A 17252-nucleotide genomic window follows, 5' to 3' on the forward strand; every position below is an offset into this window, starting at 1 on the left:
TACCACACTACAGGTGGATGAACAGTATTTCACAAATGTTAGCACACCCCTTACATTTTTGTAAATATTTGAGTATATCTTTTCATGTAGTAACACTGAAGAAATCACACTTTGCCAAAATCTAAAGTAGTAAGTGTACAGTTTGTATAACAGTGTTCAAAATAACTCAACACACAGCCATTAATGTCTAAACCGCTGGCAACAAAAGTGAGTACACCCCTAAGTGAAATTGTCCAAATTGGGCCCAAAGAGACAAAATGAGAAAAGAAAATTCGAGAAAATCACATTGTAGGATTTTTTATGAATTAATTGGTAAATTCCTTGGTAAAATAAGTATTTGGTCACCTACAAACAAGCAATATTTCTGGCTCTCACAGACCTGTAACAACTTCTTTAAGAGGCTCCTCTGTCCTCCACTCGTTACCTGTATTAATGGCACCTGTTTGAACTTATCAGTATAAAAGACACCTGTCCACAATCTCAAACAGTCACACTCCAAACTCCACTATGGCCAAGACCAAAGAGCTGTCAAAGGACACCAGAAACAAAATTGTAGACCTGCACCAGGCTGGGAAGACTGAATCTGCAATAGGTAAGCAGCTTGGTGTGAAGAAATCAACTGTGGGAGCAATTATAAGAAAATGGAAGACATACAAGACCACTGATAATCTCCCTCGATCCGGGGCTCTGCACAAGATCTCACCCCGTGGGGTCAACCCCATAGAAAAACTTTGGATGGAGTTGAAAGTCTGGGTTGCCCAGCGACAGCCCCAAAACATCATTGCTCTAGAGGAGATCTGCATGGAGGAATGGGCCAAAATACCAGCAACAGTGTGTGAAGACTTACAGAAAATGTTTGACCTCTGTCATTGCCAATAAAGGGTATATAAAAAAGTGTTGAGATGAACTTTTGTTATTAACCAAATACTTATTTTCCACCATAATTAACCAATAAACTTTTTTGTTCTCATTTTGTCTCTCATCTTTGAAGTGTACCTATGGTGAAAATAACAGGCCTCTCTCATCTTTTTATGTGGGAAAACTTGCACAACTGGTGGCTGACTAAATACTTTTTTGCCCCACTGTATGTCTATTTTCCAAAGACAACCTCTGGCTATGACACTGAGCATGTGTACTCAACTTATCTGGTCGACCATGGCGAGGCCTGTTTTGAGTGCAACCTGTCCTGTTAAACCGCTGTATGGTCTTGGCCACCATGCTGCAGCTCAGTTTCAGGGTCTTGGCCATCTTCTTATAATATAGGCCATCTTTATGTAGAGCAACAATAATTTTTTTCAGATCCTCAGAGAGTTCTTTGCCACGAGGTGCCATGTTGAACTTCCAGTGACCAGTGAGAGCAATGAGGGAGTGTGAGAGCAATAACACCAAATTTAACACACCTGCTCCCCATTCACACCTGAGACCTTGTAACACTAACGAGTCACATGACACCAGGGAGGAAAATGTTTCACTTTAATGGCTGTGTGTTGAGATGTTTTGAGGGGACAGCAAATGTACACTGTTTTACAAGCTGTACACTCACTACTTTACATTGTAACAAAGTGTCATTTCTTCAGTGTTGTCACATGAAGAGATATAATCAAATATTTACAAAATTGTGAGGGGTGTACTCACTTTTGTGAGATACTATATATTGGATCTCCACCAATACTGTCTTCACTTTTCTAGTGACACAGGACTTCGTTAGAAATCCACATTAGGCAAGTAAAATGATCAGACCTGATTGTGTGTGTTTAACAAGCAACTGGGTGATCAAATGTTCAATAAGTAGGTGTGAGACTTTGCCTCACACCATCAACAGGCAGAGGGTCTGTAGCTGAGTCTCTAGTCAGGTAAACTTACACAAGAAACAGCTTATACCTTAGAAACATTTCATAACATAAATAATGGAAGGTGTGCCAGAAAACAAACGCACACACAAGACCGAAGAATTACAGTGTGTGCGTGCGAAGCAAAAACAGGGTGGAGACTAACATGGTAATCAAAGATAGGGATGTAGTGGGAGTGACTTAATACAATACTGTACAACTGTGATTGCAAATTAAACAGAGAGAAATATAGTTCCGAAGGAATGGTTGTCAGATTTAAAAAAATACAATAAGAAAATATAAAGATAGTGAATACAGATAAATGCAAGGAGGTAGGATCTAGAAGAGAAAAAATTGAATAGGCAGAGACAATACTGAGAAGTGAGAAGAGTTGATTAAAAGGACGCTAAGGAATTCAACATGGAAAATGAGAGGATTCAGGTTTTCTATTTAATTTTGTATAACGTCTGTAATATGAATTCATTGTTTTATATGTTCTAAAATGGGGTTGACTTACTGCAGCTTTATAATATGTATTTGTGCATGACAACATCTTCTTGAATCAAAATAATACAAGGTGATTGCTGTGAACCTTCAATTCGTTATGGCTCAGTTTTTCAGAATTATCAGACACCATTGCAAAAACTTGATTTTAATAAGTATGTAAGTACTATTACTGGGTCTTCCATTTCAGTCAGAAAAATAATCGCGTTAATTATAGGTAATATTAGAAATGTATTGAAACTCATATAGTTCTAATAATAATAATTAAAGCTGCAAGCAGTGTTTCAGGGGGCCAAGCGGGACACAGGAAGCATCTCACTGCATGCTCTCACTAGAGAAATGTTTTGCTATTTAAAAATGCCCAATGCCGCTAGTATTCAAGATGTCCAATCGAAGGAGAGGAAATCAAAACAAAACAAAAATACCTTGAAACCAGAAAAGGAACCAGGCAATCCTAGTTCAGCCGATTAGGAGGGATGAATATTGTTGTTGCTGGCAGGTTTCAATCCCTGGTTTTCTATGTGGCAGACTGTCTTTAATCATTACGCTATTTAAACAGCAGAATGCAACTTTTACCTCAGCAATTACATGGACAAAAGAACATTTATTAACGGAACTAAAGTGTAGTCTTGCACAAAGACTATATAGCTAATAGCTATACATCCTACTTATAACAAAAACAATGACTCCAATCACGCCCTGACTGATTTGTCTTTGGAAAATAATAACAGTAAATAAGGGTCACGTAAAAAAATTATTCTCCTCAACATATGAGAATCATGGTATTACAGAGGGGATATTGTGACGACAATTTCATTGATCAGAACTTTTAAAGGAGGAAGTACAGAGACAATTCTCCTGGCATCATTAATTGTATTTGCAAATAGAGAGACGTGTCAAACGCTTACAAACAATCACCCGAGGAGTCTCTAACTTAATACATGAACAGCTCGTGTTTATAGAGGGAAAAGGGGTGTGGTAAGTTGCTGGCCATCTGTCTTGTGTCACATAGGTTTTACCCAAAGGGCGGGCTGTCCCCCCACCTATGGGTAACCACTTGAGCTCTTACAGCACCTGGACAGACAATAGATGCCCTGATGAGTTATACAGATGCGCAGATAAAGAGTAAACCCCTTTCATCTGCTGATACCAGTCAATTATGCCCCCTAAGCAAATACAAGATCCCACTCTCCCACATTCCTTTTCTAATTTGAACAAGGGGACTCAGTCCTTTAATCAGTGAGAATACATTGGTTAGAGAAATGTCCACAACAATATATATTGTTGTGCGAATGGTACCAAGTGGATATACATTTCTGAAACACAGAATTTAGAACAGCTCAGAAGGGAATCGAACCAGGGTCAGAATATTGAAGAACAGGGATGTCCCCACTACACCACAGGGGCTACTGGTTGTACCTACAGCTCTTTATCCTCTCCAAATGTCAATTTTACCCCAGCTGTTACAATATTGCTGAGATAAAGTGGGCAACAAAACGTTTGTAACAGAACTAAAGTGTACTGTTGTACAAAGATTATTATAGATGGCTAGTTAATAGGTATACAGCCTACTTATACCTATAACGAAATCAATGACTCCAATCATTCCATGGCTGGTTCCTTTCTTTGGAAAACAATAACAGGAATTGACAGGAAGTCACATGATAAAAAACCTGACCAGCTGCAAAAGTAAAGTCTTACCAAGGGAAATTAGAAAAAATATTTGCTAAAAAAATATATCTATGTGTACAACAATATATGATTTGTGTAACATTTAACAAGAAACTATCCTCACTGGACTCATACTCTATACTTTTATTTTTTTAACAAATACAAATGCTTCAGTCAAACATATTACCCGGAATACCCTCAAATATGTGTGTTTTATTTTTACAAAAAATTTGGTCTTCTTTACAAGGGGAAAATAAAATGATAAAATTGACTTATAAAATTGACTGATAATAATTTCTCTTAATTTGCTCTTCCTAAAATAAGAGTTCCTTCAAAATAATAGTCCAATATAAACAAAAAGATAACATCGAGGACTGAATGCTGTCATGCTCCCAACACCCCACCCATTCCGCATTGACTGACAAGCACTGCCATGGCTTAAAAAAAAGCCCTCCGTAACTGCTGATAGAACCACCAACTCCAACTCAACATTTTAGCAGATTCACACACTCATTACATCAGATATCAAAATTCCAAAGAATTGAAGATACTGTTCCCAGGATCCATCTCAGCGAATGGTGTGCAAATCCCTTCAGCGGCTTCCGAGTAAATGTTGTTAACAAGTTTTTCACAAAAGTTAAAATGGAGGCCATATTGTTTGAGATATCAACTTGTCTTATATAAATTTTAAAGAAAACTTTCCACTGGTCCTTTACACTGATTGTCAACCAACTCTGTTCAGTGGTTTTGGAGGAGATGTCGTTTAAGTGTGTTTTTATTAATGGCAAAATCGTGAGATACATCAGTGATGTTTATAGCGCCCCCAAGAGGTATTTCTGTATGGGACTTTTTATCTCCATTCTGGACAGACATATTTATGAGTATGTTTCGTTTCATAGCTGTTTGATGTTCCATTTGGGATTAATGGACTTCTAAATTCATAAACCCGCCCAGCTCAATTTCATTAGCTGATTTCGGCCATACTATTTGAGATATCAATTTTACTTTTAAAGATAATGGTTCAAAGGTTCTTCACACCAAACGGCAAGCAAATCCATATAGCGGTTTCTGAGGAGATGTTAACAAGTTTTTCACCAAATTCAAAATGGAGGAAAACTCAAGGGGCGAATTTGAAAGACTCCAGAGACATATTTGGTCAACATGAGAAGGGGCATGTATGGAACTTGGCTGCATGACTCTATGACATCCGGTTCATGAGATATGCATGCTCAAACCTTCAACATTTGACTAAGTGCTACAGCGCCACCATGAGGTGTATAGGTATAGTAATGGCCGAGGCCTTTGGGCCTCTGATGGCAACAAGTATGCAAAGTTTCACGCAAATTGAGCCACATATGGCCGAGTTACGGGCCTCTGAAAATGGGCCCGGAGAAAAAGAATAATAATAATAATAATAATAAAACCAACAAAAACAATAGGGTACCGTACCTAATAATAAAAATACTAATAATAAAACGTACAAACATAAAAGGGTTCCAGCAACTTCGTTGCTTGGCCCCCTAAATATTCTTAAGAATTGTAAATTTGCATAGCACTATGTTATTAAGCAGTTATGAATCAGAGTTGTTTTGGTCTCTCTAGCTAGGGTTTTTGAAGAGATACTGTTTGAGGGATAGCAGATCCTAAATATGCAAATGCATGCAAATTCAGATCATTATAGTCAAATGACCTAGCCTAAATATCTGAAATAAAATATTTTTTTGTTTCTAGCTTAAACAATAAGCCATGTGTGTTTTAACTTATTGCTATTTATGTAAATGTTATGCATTCATGTTGTTATCATTTAAAAGTTGACAAAGAGGTTAATTTGCAACATTCTCTTCTAACCTGTTTGGAAAAGAATCCATAGGGTAAGTAGTATGAAAAGCTGTTGTTTTGAATTCTTTAGCGTTAGAGCTTTCCCAATGGGACCTTTAGAATCTTCAAGAATCCCATTAAAGTCAATAATGTGAAATAAATGTAACATATTTTAAAAACAATCAATTCTAGTCTTCCTATTCCTTCAGTCTACAACCAGACCTGTACCCATTGGGGCTTGAAGGGAATGTTTCAGACAGACAACCTCCCAGTTCACAATAGATTTAGTAGATGTCACCAGAGACTGGGTGTGTAATCTCTCGTGGTCCCTAAATACTTACTGGTGCCCAAAAGAGGTAGGTCATTACATCCCATTCTGGAATTATGCATTCTCTACCTGTGTTTGTGTACATTCAAATTTAGAATGCAAGCAGTGAGTTTATTACCACACTTGATCCGGCCCAACAATTGGTTTACCTCAGGTAATTTGAAGGGTATCTCAGATTACCATTTGTAATTAAGTAAAATGAAAGAATCTTCAGTGTTCTGAAAACCTTTGCAAGGGACTGTACCTTTTTACTGTATCAGTATGTTGTATGATGGAAACCTAAAGGCTGTCTCCCTTTAATGTTTTCATTAGCATCTTACATATTTGTAGCCAGTTGAGACACTATATGATCACTATGAGATTGTCTTAAGAAACTATACCTGAGTTACTAGTTGTCTGTTACATGCTGTCTCTAATTACATCTCTCTGATCAGGGATGCTCTGTGCTGTTCTTGCTACCATAGACAGAGCTTCCTACTCGACCACTGCTGTTTGACTTCCACGGAGTCTCCATGACCCACCATTTTACTGATAACTGGGAGAAAGTTCAGAGCTTCCAGGCCAGGCCAGATGATATCCTCATTGCCACTTATCCTAAAGCAGGTATGTGTGCATGTTACTAGGTAACAGGTAAGGTTTTAGGACCCCTGTTTGCTGAGGCCAAAAAAACTACTACACTTCCAGCTGGAGTCTGAACATAAAACAAGAAACCAGGCAAGCCTAGTTCAGCCAGCCCACAATAAAAGTGTTGAACGTTTTTACCCTCCCGAGATTCAATCCCAGGGCACCCTTGTGAAAGGCTGTGTTTTTAACCACGACACCTGTGATGGAAATTCCATGTATCGACACTCTTAAAGGAGTAAGAAACAGAGACAAAGTTCTCTTGGCACAATTTAACAGTTTTATTAACTATTATGCAAATATGAGAGGCACGTCAACCGCTTACCAACATAATCGTCTGAGGAGTCTCTAACTCCATTCATGAACAATCCGTATTTATTACATAGAAAAAGGGGTGTGGTAAGTTGTTGCCCATCGGTCTCATGTCAATCAAACACATGCCCTTTGTTCTATCACATGTCCTGGGCTTGACACAAGGGACATGTTGTCTTCCCCCATCTGGTTAACTTTCTCAACACTTGAGGGAAACTTAAAGCATCTAGACAACCTACAGGTCGGCAGATAATTAACCCTACAACCTACTGGTGCAGGTCAGAGGATGCCCTCCTAGGACAAATACCCGATCCCCCTCTCCTACATTCCAAAGGAACAGAAAGGACTGACACCCTTCTTTGTCTAGGCAGGAGGACATGGCCCAAATACCTAATAATCCTCTGATATTATACAGACATGTGTCACAATCAAAGTAAAGATTTACATACCAACCAATAGAAAGACAGACATTTCTCAAATGTACCTTAGTTCAAAATTTCCATAACACACCACAGAGCTAAACATTTGCAGGGTGTCAGTATAGTCTCTTGACATTATATTGTCATGCATTAAAATCACGCCAAGTTTGAATATGTCTTAGACACCATTAACCATTGTGTTAAACAGACTTTACCCCCACCACAAATAGTATCTATGAGCAGTATGTCTTTTGCCACTGGCAAATTTAACAGCTTATTAGCCATTCATGAATTACACTGATACAATAACTACTGTATCAATATAGGTGACGATAACAGACTTTTTTGTCAAGTGAAAAGATGAGAGAATCGTGTAATCAGCAATGTTTTTGTCTATCCTGAAAAAATCTGGATATAATTAGAAAATCCACCAGAAATAGTCACAATATAACAGTTTAATTGCAGGCTTCCTATAATGTAGTTACTGAAGGTTGTAGCCAATGAAGTTTTTGTCTATCCTGAACAAATCCTCTTTTCCACTGGCCGTTTTAACAGCTAATTAGCCATTCGTGAATTACTTTTATAGAGTATCTATCAATATAGGTGATGTTAATTTACTTTTTCGTCAAGTGAAAAGATGAGAAAATCGTGTAGGCAGCGAAGTGTTTGTCTATCCTGAAGAAATCCAAATATCCACCAGAACTGTTTTATTTCAGGCTTCCTATAACGTAGCTATTCAAGGTTGTAACGAGCACAGCTTTTGTCGGTCCTGAACAAATCTTGAGACACAATGTATTTTGACTGTGCCAGGAGTCAAACACAAAACCTGTTGTTCTGCAGTCTGTGTCTCTAACCACAACGCTATTTAACAAAGGTTCTCTGACAGTCACTCACTAAGTCAGTCAGTAAGAGACATTCGCTCTTCTAGGCCGTCTCTGCATATGCGGTCTGGCAAAAACAACAAAAATAAAACAAATAAACTAAAAAACACCATTTACATACAACCCTGAAAAAAAAGAGACCACTGCAAAATTATCAGTTTCTCTGGTTTTACTATTCATAGGTATGTGTTTGAGTGAAATTAATAGTTTAGTATTATTCTCTAAACTACAGACAACATTAAATAAAAATATTGTTGTTTAGAGTATTTATTTGTAGAAAATAACAACTGGTGAAAATAACCAAAAAAAAGATGCATTGGTTGACATGCATGTCATTAACATTTGCTCTGAGTGTACATTAAATGGCAATAAGTGTATATCTGTCTATGTCCTTCTTTGCAGAACTTGACCAGATTACAATAGTCCAAGTGTGATAATACAAGGGTTTTCAGAATGTATGCCCATACTTTCCTGTCTCTATTTTTCCTTTCTTAATTCTCTCTCCTTCACCCATCTCATCTATATATCTATCTCTCTCTCTCTCAGGTACCACATGGATCTCCTACATCCTGGACCTTCTATATTTTGGTCAGTCAGCTCCAGAGCGCCAGACCTCACTGCCCATCTTTATGAGAGTGCCTTTCCTGGAAAGTGACTTCCGTGTTCTCCCTCCAGGTTAGAATTCACCCATGATACATCGATGCATTCTGAGACCCTTATACTCAGTATGCAACAATATATTTTGAAGGACACTGTGTATTACAATGATGGAACTGATCAGGTTGCAATAACTTACAGTAAAGGAATTTTAAAAAATGACATTCCATAAACACCTGTATGAGTCCTCATAAACAGACATTTTACTGTTACAAAGTAATCAGATTGTTCCAACTCTGTACACAGGAACAGAGGTAGCAGACAAATTACCCACCTCTCCTCGCCTCATCAAGACTCACCTCCCTGTCCAGTTGGTGCCCAAGTCCTTCTGGGAGCAGAACTGCAGGGTACAGAATGAATAAACTTCCTGTTCCCCTGCTAGTTGTCAATGTAGACTGTAAATGTCTTGGTGTCCTGTCTACATGTGTCTGTTGTTCTCCTGTCTACATGTTTCTTGCTGTAAATGCAATAATCTGTCTTTATGCAGGTGGTGTATGTTGCTCGTAATGCCAAGGACAATGTAGTGTCTTATTTCCACTTTGACCGTATGAACATGGTCGAACCAGAGCCAGGAGACTGTAACAACTTCTTACAGAGATTCATGGATGGAAAGAGTGAGTGAACGAGAGAATAAAGGAGGGAATGAATGAGGGTAAACAAATGATTTAAAAATTACTGTTGGGATGCTGATGATGCCCTGTGAGTTCGACTGACTGACAGAGGTGTAAAAAGTACAAAGTAAAAGTACTCAGCAGGGTTCGGCTGTGTTCCCCACATTAGGAGAATATATTAAGATCAAAGTAACCAGCTAAAGTGAGTTCAGAACTAACCAGTGATCAATTTAATAAAAAGTGTAAATTATCAGTGAATGTCACTGGTTAGTTATAAACGCTGTTTACCTTGTCATTTAGCTGCTCTTCCTTAGAAACTTCCCAAAATGTTCGAACACAGCCGAGTACTTTTTACACCTCTGCTGACTCACCATCAAGTTCTGATAACTCCCTCTCATGACTGTCTTCTTCAGTGGTGTTTGGACCCTGGTATGACCATGTGACCAGCTGGTGGGAGAAGAAACAGACTCACTCTAAAATCCACTACATGTTTTATGAAGACATGATAGAGGTTAGTAGAATAACCACACCTGTTATATGAAGATGTGATAGAGGTTAGTAGAATATCTACATCTGTGCTATGAACACATGATAGAGATTAGTAGAATAACTACACTACTTTTGTTTGCGCCTTGGGGTTTAAGGCCGGGTGCTTTGTAAAAGCACTTTGTGACAGCAGCTTTATAAATACAGTTGATCTATTGATTGTTCTATGAAGACATGATAAGGTTAGTAGAATAAATATACCTGTTTTATGAAGACATGATAGAGGTTAGTAGAATAACTACACCTGTGCCAAGGTGCCAATGTCTTTTAAGATCACGTATCACAAACTATACGAATAGGAAGTCTGTAGTGGTATAATAATAATCACTATACCAGACCTGCCAACACCGTCCAACTTTGAGTACCAGATTCAACTTGCTTGCGCTGAATTGGGGTTTTCTCCCACTCACACACTCATGCGTGCTGTAACGATTACGACTCAGATCCAGAGAGAGAGAGAAGCCAGAAGTGTCACTTTAATCCACCAGGCAACAACACAGAGTATAAGCTGGCAGAGGTCAGTACACAGGTCACCAGAAGGCAGCAGTACAATCCAGAATCCCAGAGCGGTAAACAGGAGGCAGGCAGAGAGTTTAGGCGTCAGGAAAACCAATGGGCTACGGTACAGAATCAGAAGGCAGGTAACGAAGTCAGGATAGGCAAAACAGGTCTGTGCAGAAGTCAATCAAGAACAGGGAAACCAGGCTCAGTATGTCGCAGCGTCACAAAGTATACCTCACAGGAGAGAAGGAAACAGACAGGCTTAAAAGCACAGGTGATAATTGGGAGCAGGTGTCTAGAATTCGGGAGATTGGGGCCTGATCGCAATTATAGAACTCTACCAAATCATGTCTATAAAAGGTTGGAAAGCATTCTTGTCATCATTCCATTTGTTCTGCACAATCTTGAGCACTTTAGGACGGTTTGTGTTTTGAAAATGGAGACTTTGAAATCTACCCAGACCCCTGGTCTTTTATTTATTAAAACATGTAAAACAAATAAAAGATTCATACTGATATGTACAGAACAAATACACAATTCCTACCGATATGTACAGAACAAATAAAAAATGTCTGTGGAATTAGCACAGATTGTCTGTATATTTATTTCATGGCTTTTCATGGCCTCAAATGGCTTTACATGGTGTATTACAATATTAATACTTTACACAGAAATATTGATATCCCAAAAATACTCCACCAATCAACATTACGTGGTACTTGCAATCCATAAAAAATATTTGTTTTAATATATTTTTTTTTAATTTAAGCTTTAAAACTAACTATCTCTCTCTTCTCAAATGATTAGAATGGCCCGAAATCTGCTTTAAAAATGCTAAACTTTCCCCTCATTGCCAAGAAGCGGACATTTAATGTATTCCTTTCCAGACTCAAGACTTGGTTTGTTCAGTCATGCAAAGGAAAAGAGCTATTAAAAAAGTCATGCATGCAATTTTTTAATCAGACTAACAACTAGTAAATATATTGTCTTTCTTAATATATTCAGGCAACGCAAATCAATACGACATCATGGCCGTCCACAATCAAGTGGACATCATGGCCGTATATCACGGCCAGTCTTTATGACAGAACAATAAACCGAGCAGTAAAAGTCAGTCCTTGAAACTCAGCAGTTACATAACAAAGGTTTGTGAAGGTGAGTCCACGACTTGCCAGCAGTCTTCTTCAAAGGCAAAGGTGGTAGTGGGAAGCCCTCTTTGCAAAACAGCTTGCTGGACCTCTTAAAACCTATTAATTCAGGTTTACTCGCATTCTGCCGGCACTCAACAGACAGACAGGGTCCTCCAGTCATCAGACAGACAGGGTCCTCCACTCAACAGACAGACAGGGTCCTCCACTCAACAGACAGACAGGGTCCTCCAGTCATCAGACAGACAGGGTCCTCCAGTCACCAGACAGACAGGGTCCTCCAGTCATCAGACAGACAGGGTCCTCCAGTCACCAGACAGACAGGGTCCTCCAGTCATCAGACAGACAGGGTCCTCCAGTCACCAGACAGACAGGGTCCTCCAGTCACCAGACAGGAAGAGTCCTCCAGTCACCAGACAGACAGGGTCCTCCAGTCACCAGACAGACAGAGTCCTCCAGTCACCAGACAGACAGGGTCCTCCACTCAACAGACAGACAGGGTCCTCCACTCAACAGACAGACAGGGTCCTCCAGTCATCAGACAGACAGGGTCCTCCAGTCACCAGACAGACAGGGTCCTCCAGTCATCAGACAGACAGGGTCCTCCAGTCACCAGACAGACAGGGTCCTCCAGTCATCAGACAGACAGGGTCCTCCAGTCACCAGACAGACAGGGTCCTCCAGTCACCAGACAGGAAGAGTCCTCCAGTCACCAGACAGACAGGGTCCTCCAGTCATCAGACAGACAGGGTCCTCCAGTCATCAGACAGACAGGGTCCTCCAGTCACCAGACAGACAGGGTCCTCCAGTCACCAGACAGACAGAGTCCTCCAGTCACCAGACAGACAGGGTCCTCCAGTCACCAGACAGACAGAGTCCTCCAGTCACCAGACAGACAGGGTCCTCCAGTCACCAGACAGACAGAGTCCTCCAGTCACCAGACAGACAGGGTCCTCCAGTCATCAGACAGACAGGGTCCTCCACTCAACAGACAGACAGGGTCCTCCAGTCATCAGACAGACAGGGTCCTCCAGTCACCAGACAGACAGGGTCCTCCAGTCACCAGACAGACAGGGTCCTACAGTCATCAGACAGACAGGGTCCTCCAGTCACCAGACAGACAGGGTCCTCCAGTCATCAGACAGACAGGGTCCTCCAGTCACCAGACAGACAGGGTCCTCCAGTCACCAGACAGACAGAGTCCTCCAGTCACCAGACAGACAGGGTCCTCCAGTCACCAGACAGACAGGGTCCTCCAGTCACCAGACAGACAGGGTCCTACAGTCATCAGACAGACAGGGTCCTCCAGTCACCAGACAGACAGGGTCCTCCAGTCACCAGACAGACAGGGTCCTCCAGTCATCAGACAGACAGGGTCCTCCAGTCACCAGACAGACAGGGTCCTCCAGTCACCAGACAGACAGGGTCCTCCAGTCATCAGACAGACAGGGTCCTCCAGTCACCAGACAGACAGAGTCCTCCAGTCACCAGACAGACAGGGTCCTCCAGTCATCAGACAGACAGGGTCCTCCAGTCACCAGACAGACAGGGTCCTCCAGTCACCAGACAGACAGAGTCCTCCAGTCACCAGACAGACAGGGTCCTCCAGTCATCAGACAGACAGGGTCCTCCAGTCACCAGACAGACAGGGTCCTCCAGTCACCAGACAGACAGGGTCCTCCAGTCACCAGACAGACAGGGTCCTCCAGTCACCAGACAGACAGGGTCCTCCAGTCACCAGACAGACAGAGTCCTCCAGTCACCAGACAGGAAGAGTCCTCCAGTCACCAGACAGACAGCCCGTACCCTCACAAAATTATCATAGTGTGTTTTTATTTGCAGGATATGGGACGGGAGCTGGACGGACTATGCTCCTTCCTGGGTTTGTCTCCTTCAGAGGAGGAGAAGGAGAGAGTGATTAGAGGTTCTCAGTTTGACAACATGAAAAACAATAACATGGCAAACTATTCCAGCATCCCAGTCATGGACTTCAAGATCTCTCCCTTCATGAGAAAAGGTTGGTTTAGCTTTTTCTTCCCTATGCCTGTCTTTCTCTCTCAATGTCAGGGAGGGCAAGTGTTATGGTTCAAGGCCACATTGGGTTTTGAAATTGAACAGAGGGCCACGTATGCTGCTGGTCAAAATGTTTAGAACCACACCATTTTTCCAGTTATTATAAAAATGTAAGCAGTTCAAGTCTAGTGAATAACCTGAAATGGTGCAAAGGTAAGCGGTAAACTAACAGAGGTTAAAAAGGGTTACCAAAAACTGTAAAATGTATATTACAGTTATAAAATAAACACTTTTTCAGGGAACAAGTAATTTGTGGACAACTTATAGCTGTTCTGTAGCAGTGGAAGACTTGAAGGTTGATAACAATTCCTACAGGTGTCCCAACTTGTGTTGTTTACTTACAAACCCTCTGTATAAAAGCAGTGTTGGAACAGACTGTGTTACTACACCCTCTTAAGCATAATTTGGACAGTATTTACTGCAGGAAGTAGTATATTACTATCATAATGCCAAGGAAAAGGCAGTTAATAAAGGATGACAGACAGATCATTATAAACCTTAAAAGTGTAGGTTTTTCATTTAGAGAAATTGTAAAAAAGTCAAGGTGGGAGTACAGTTTCCAACACCGTCAAAAGACACTTGGAAACTGGCACAGGAAAAGGTCTTACAGACCCAAAGCCCCAACAAAATCAGAAGACAGTTTCTGAGAGTTAACAGCTTGCATGATAGTCGGCTCACAGTATAACCGCTTCAAGTACAGCTGAACAATGGTCGAAGAAAAGCTCATCTTGAGCAAGCAAGTCTTTGAGCTGCAGGTTTGATTGCTTGAGTGGCAGTAAGAAAGCAATGGCTAAAATGGGAAAATAAGAAAAAAGTGGCTTGTCTGGGCACGCAGGGTTTTTGTGCGCAGGCAAGTAGGTGAAACAATGGTTCCTAAGTGTGTCACACCAACTCCATAACATGGAGGAGGAAGTGTGATGGTTTGGTACCCTTTTGCTGGATCTAGAGTCTGCGACCTGCACAGAGTGGCACCCTGTGTGGTCAAACAGCTTTTGCATTTCATCTGCACTTACAATTGTTTCTAATCCAAATGCCAATGCTGTTTAGAAACTCTCTGCCTCTAATTAGTGATTTTGAGAACCCAAAATATAACCAAATTTGTTAACTCTTTTAACCTTTTACTACCATCTTCCTCACACAACTGGAACATTTTGTTTTATTTTATTATTTATTTAAAAAGTAGAATTGAAATGCAAATTACATTTTGATGGATTTTAGGCCTATTTATAAAAAAAGAAGGGATGCCAATTATTTTGACGATTATTCTACCTGTAATGTATTTTCCGTTATTCTACCAAGTAAATATGACTGAAAGCATGTTGATCTTTTCAATCAACCAATCAATCAAATGTATTTATAAAGCCCTTTTTGCATCAGCAGATGTCACAAAGTGCTTTTACAAAACACCTGGCCTTAAACCCCAAGTAGCAAACAACAGTAGTGTTGAATTTCAGTGGCTAGGAAAAATTCCCTAAGAAGGCCATAATTTAGGAAGAAACCTAGAGAGGACCCAAGCTCAGAGGGGTGACTAGTCCTCTTCTGGTTGTGCCCGGTGAACATATTAAGATTACAATTGTAATAATTAATAAATGCGTGTGGGCTGAGTCTAGAGTCTATTTAAACCTAGTCCAGGTCGGAAACATGAGCAGATGGACAAGGACAGGGACAACACGGAGGACGGGTAGGTGTCAGCACAGTGGCAGCTGAAATCGTCAGGCATCATCTCAATCTGCAATACAACCAAGAGGACTCTGGACAGGGACAGCAAAGGGTCCCCCAAGCCACGTCCTCCGCAGATGTGGGCCAGGACCTCATGCCCTCCTAAGTTCAAAACGGGAGGAGACTGGGAAAATGCATTCCTCATATCAACAAGGATTTATAGTGGAGAAGGAAAACTTAGTGGAGAAGGAGTAACAACCTGTATCAACAACAACCTGAGAACTGTTTTGAGGTTAACAGTCTTGCTCAGGGATTGATCAGATGCTCTAACCACTGGGCTAACAAACCACCCCTATTGTTTAAAATCATACAGACTGTCTTCCAAATTTGTGTTGATTCTAGATGTTTTATCTCAAACCTGCCGTTGGCACCATCAAATTGGTCAAATCCGGCCTGGGGGCTGTAGTTTGTCAACTCCTGCTCTGTCATATTTTATTTGCTCATCCTTTTTTCTGTCTCTCTTTCTCTTTTTCCTCCACTCCAGGAAAGGTTGGTGATTGGAAGAACCATTTCACTGTGGCCCAGAATGAACAGTTTGATGAAGAATATCAGGCAAAGATGAAAAACACCAACTTACAGTTTCGCACAGCTGTCTAGAGGTTGTGGTCAGGTTGTGGTCAGGTTAAAGGCTGACCATAACCTCTGCAAGCTATTCTCAGGGGTCATGCTGTTTGATGACACCAGCACATTTCTATGATTTCAGCTGACTGTGAATTCTATTGTTTGTTTTTTTATTATCTGAAAAGTGAAAATGGATCGAATTGCCGATATGTGATTTCCCCCCCAAACATCACAGATGTACGCAGTTAAAAACTGAAACTTTGAAACGATGTAAATTTTAAATGTTTACAAATAAAAAAAATACTGAGGTTCACGTACTTACGAGTGTAAACGCTTGGAAATTATTATTCAAACTAAGATTAGCCTATCGAACGTTTCATTCTCGATCTCGTAATGTAAATAAGCCGGTGTTTGCACATGCAGGCATACACCTCCATATACTTCACAGCTGTCTCCATGTTTCGTATACCTGTGAGAACTATTAAACTTGCCATACTAAAGGATGTACACTGGCCCTCCACCAACACTGTGTGAATGTTTTTCTGTCACATTTATAAGACCACCTTAAGGAAGTACAATTGGACTGTGTTCAGAGGGTGACCAAGTTTAATGCAGTAGGTGAAAGACAGTAGCGTCATGCAGGCAACATTAGAGATTCCGTAGCAACAATAAGACTTCCGGTTTTCGGATTTTGCCTTCAAAATAGAAGTCCGCGGTAAAACGCGATTTTAATAATATTAAATGTATCTATTTTGACAATTTGCTTAGTGTATATTGTAAAAATGTACTCTAGGAAATGTTCAGGAGACTCTATAGAATAATTATATGCAAATAAATCAAGGGGCACTATGTATTTGCAATTGTTGCTGGTGTTTTACTCCACCCATCCTAGATCCTATTGGCCACAATGTAACTCAATGGATATGAAATATATATTGGCCTATAAAAAAAAAACTGTTCTATACGCCGCGGTGAATGTATTGTAGGAAATGTCAAGGAAGGTGGATAGAGTAATTATGATTTCTATGCAGAGTGCCCCTTGATTTCTATGCA

General features: G+C 40.5%; 1 protein-coding gene across 1 annotated transcript; it reads left to right on the top strand.

Annotated features, from left to right (window-relative positions):
• The first annotated feature begins 1601 nt into the window (after positions 1-1601).
• LOC109614670 (cytosolic sulfotransferase 1) lies at positions 1602-16622 on the top strand. Its single transcript, XM_029124154.2, has 8 exons — positions 1602-2270; positions 6615-6753; positions 8930-9058; positions 9287-9387; positions 9528-9654; positions 10065-10162; positions 13689-13863; positions 16123-16622. Exons 1-8 carry the CDS (start codon positions 2250-2252, stop codon positions 16233-16235), a joined length of 903 nt encoding a protein of 300 aa, XP_028979987.2. The 5' UTR covers positions 1602-2249; the 3' UTR covers positions 16236-16622.
• The last annotated feature ends 630 nt before the right edge of the window (positions 16623-17252 follow it).

This window comes from Esox lucius, chromosome 12, assembly GCF_011004845.1.
Source record: "Esox lucius isolate fEsoLuc1 chromosome 12, fEsoLuc1.pri, whole genome shotgun sequence".
In the NCBI taxonomy this organism is placed as follows: domain Eukaryota; kingdom Metazoa; phylum Chordata; class Actinopteri; order Esociformes; family Esocidae; genus Esox; species Esox lucius.

What these genes read in the sequence shown, in the direction of transcription:
- LOC109614670 (XM_029124154.2), top strand. Translation starts at nt 2,250, where the DNA reads ATGGAAAATGAGAGGATTCAG. An exon ending in TCTGGGAGCAGAACTGCAGG is followed by an intron (nt 9,388 to 9,527) that starts GTACAGAATGAA and finishes GTCTTTATGCAG; the next exon opens with GTGGTGTATGTTGCTCGTAA. An exon ending in GAGATTCATGGATGGAAAGA is followed by an intron (nt 9,655 to 10,064) that starts GTGAGTGAACGA and finishes TGTCTTCTTCAG; the next exon opens with TGGTGTTTGGACCCTGGTAT.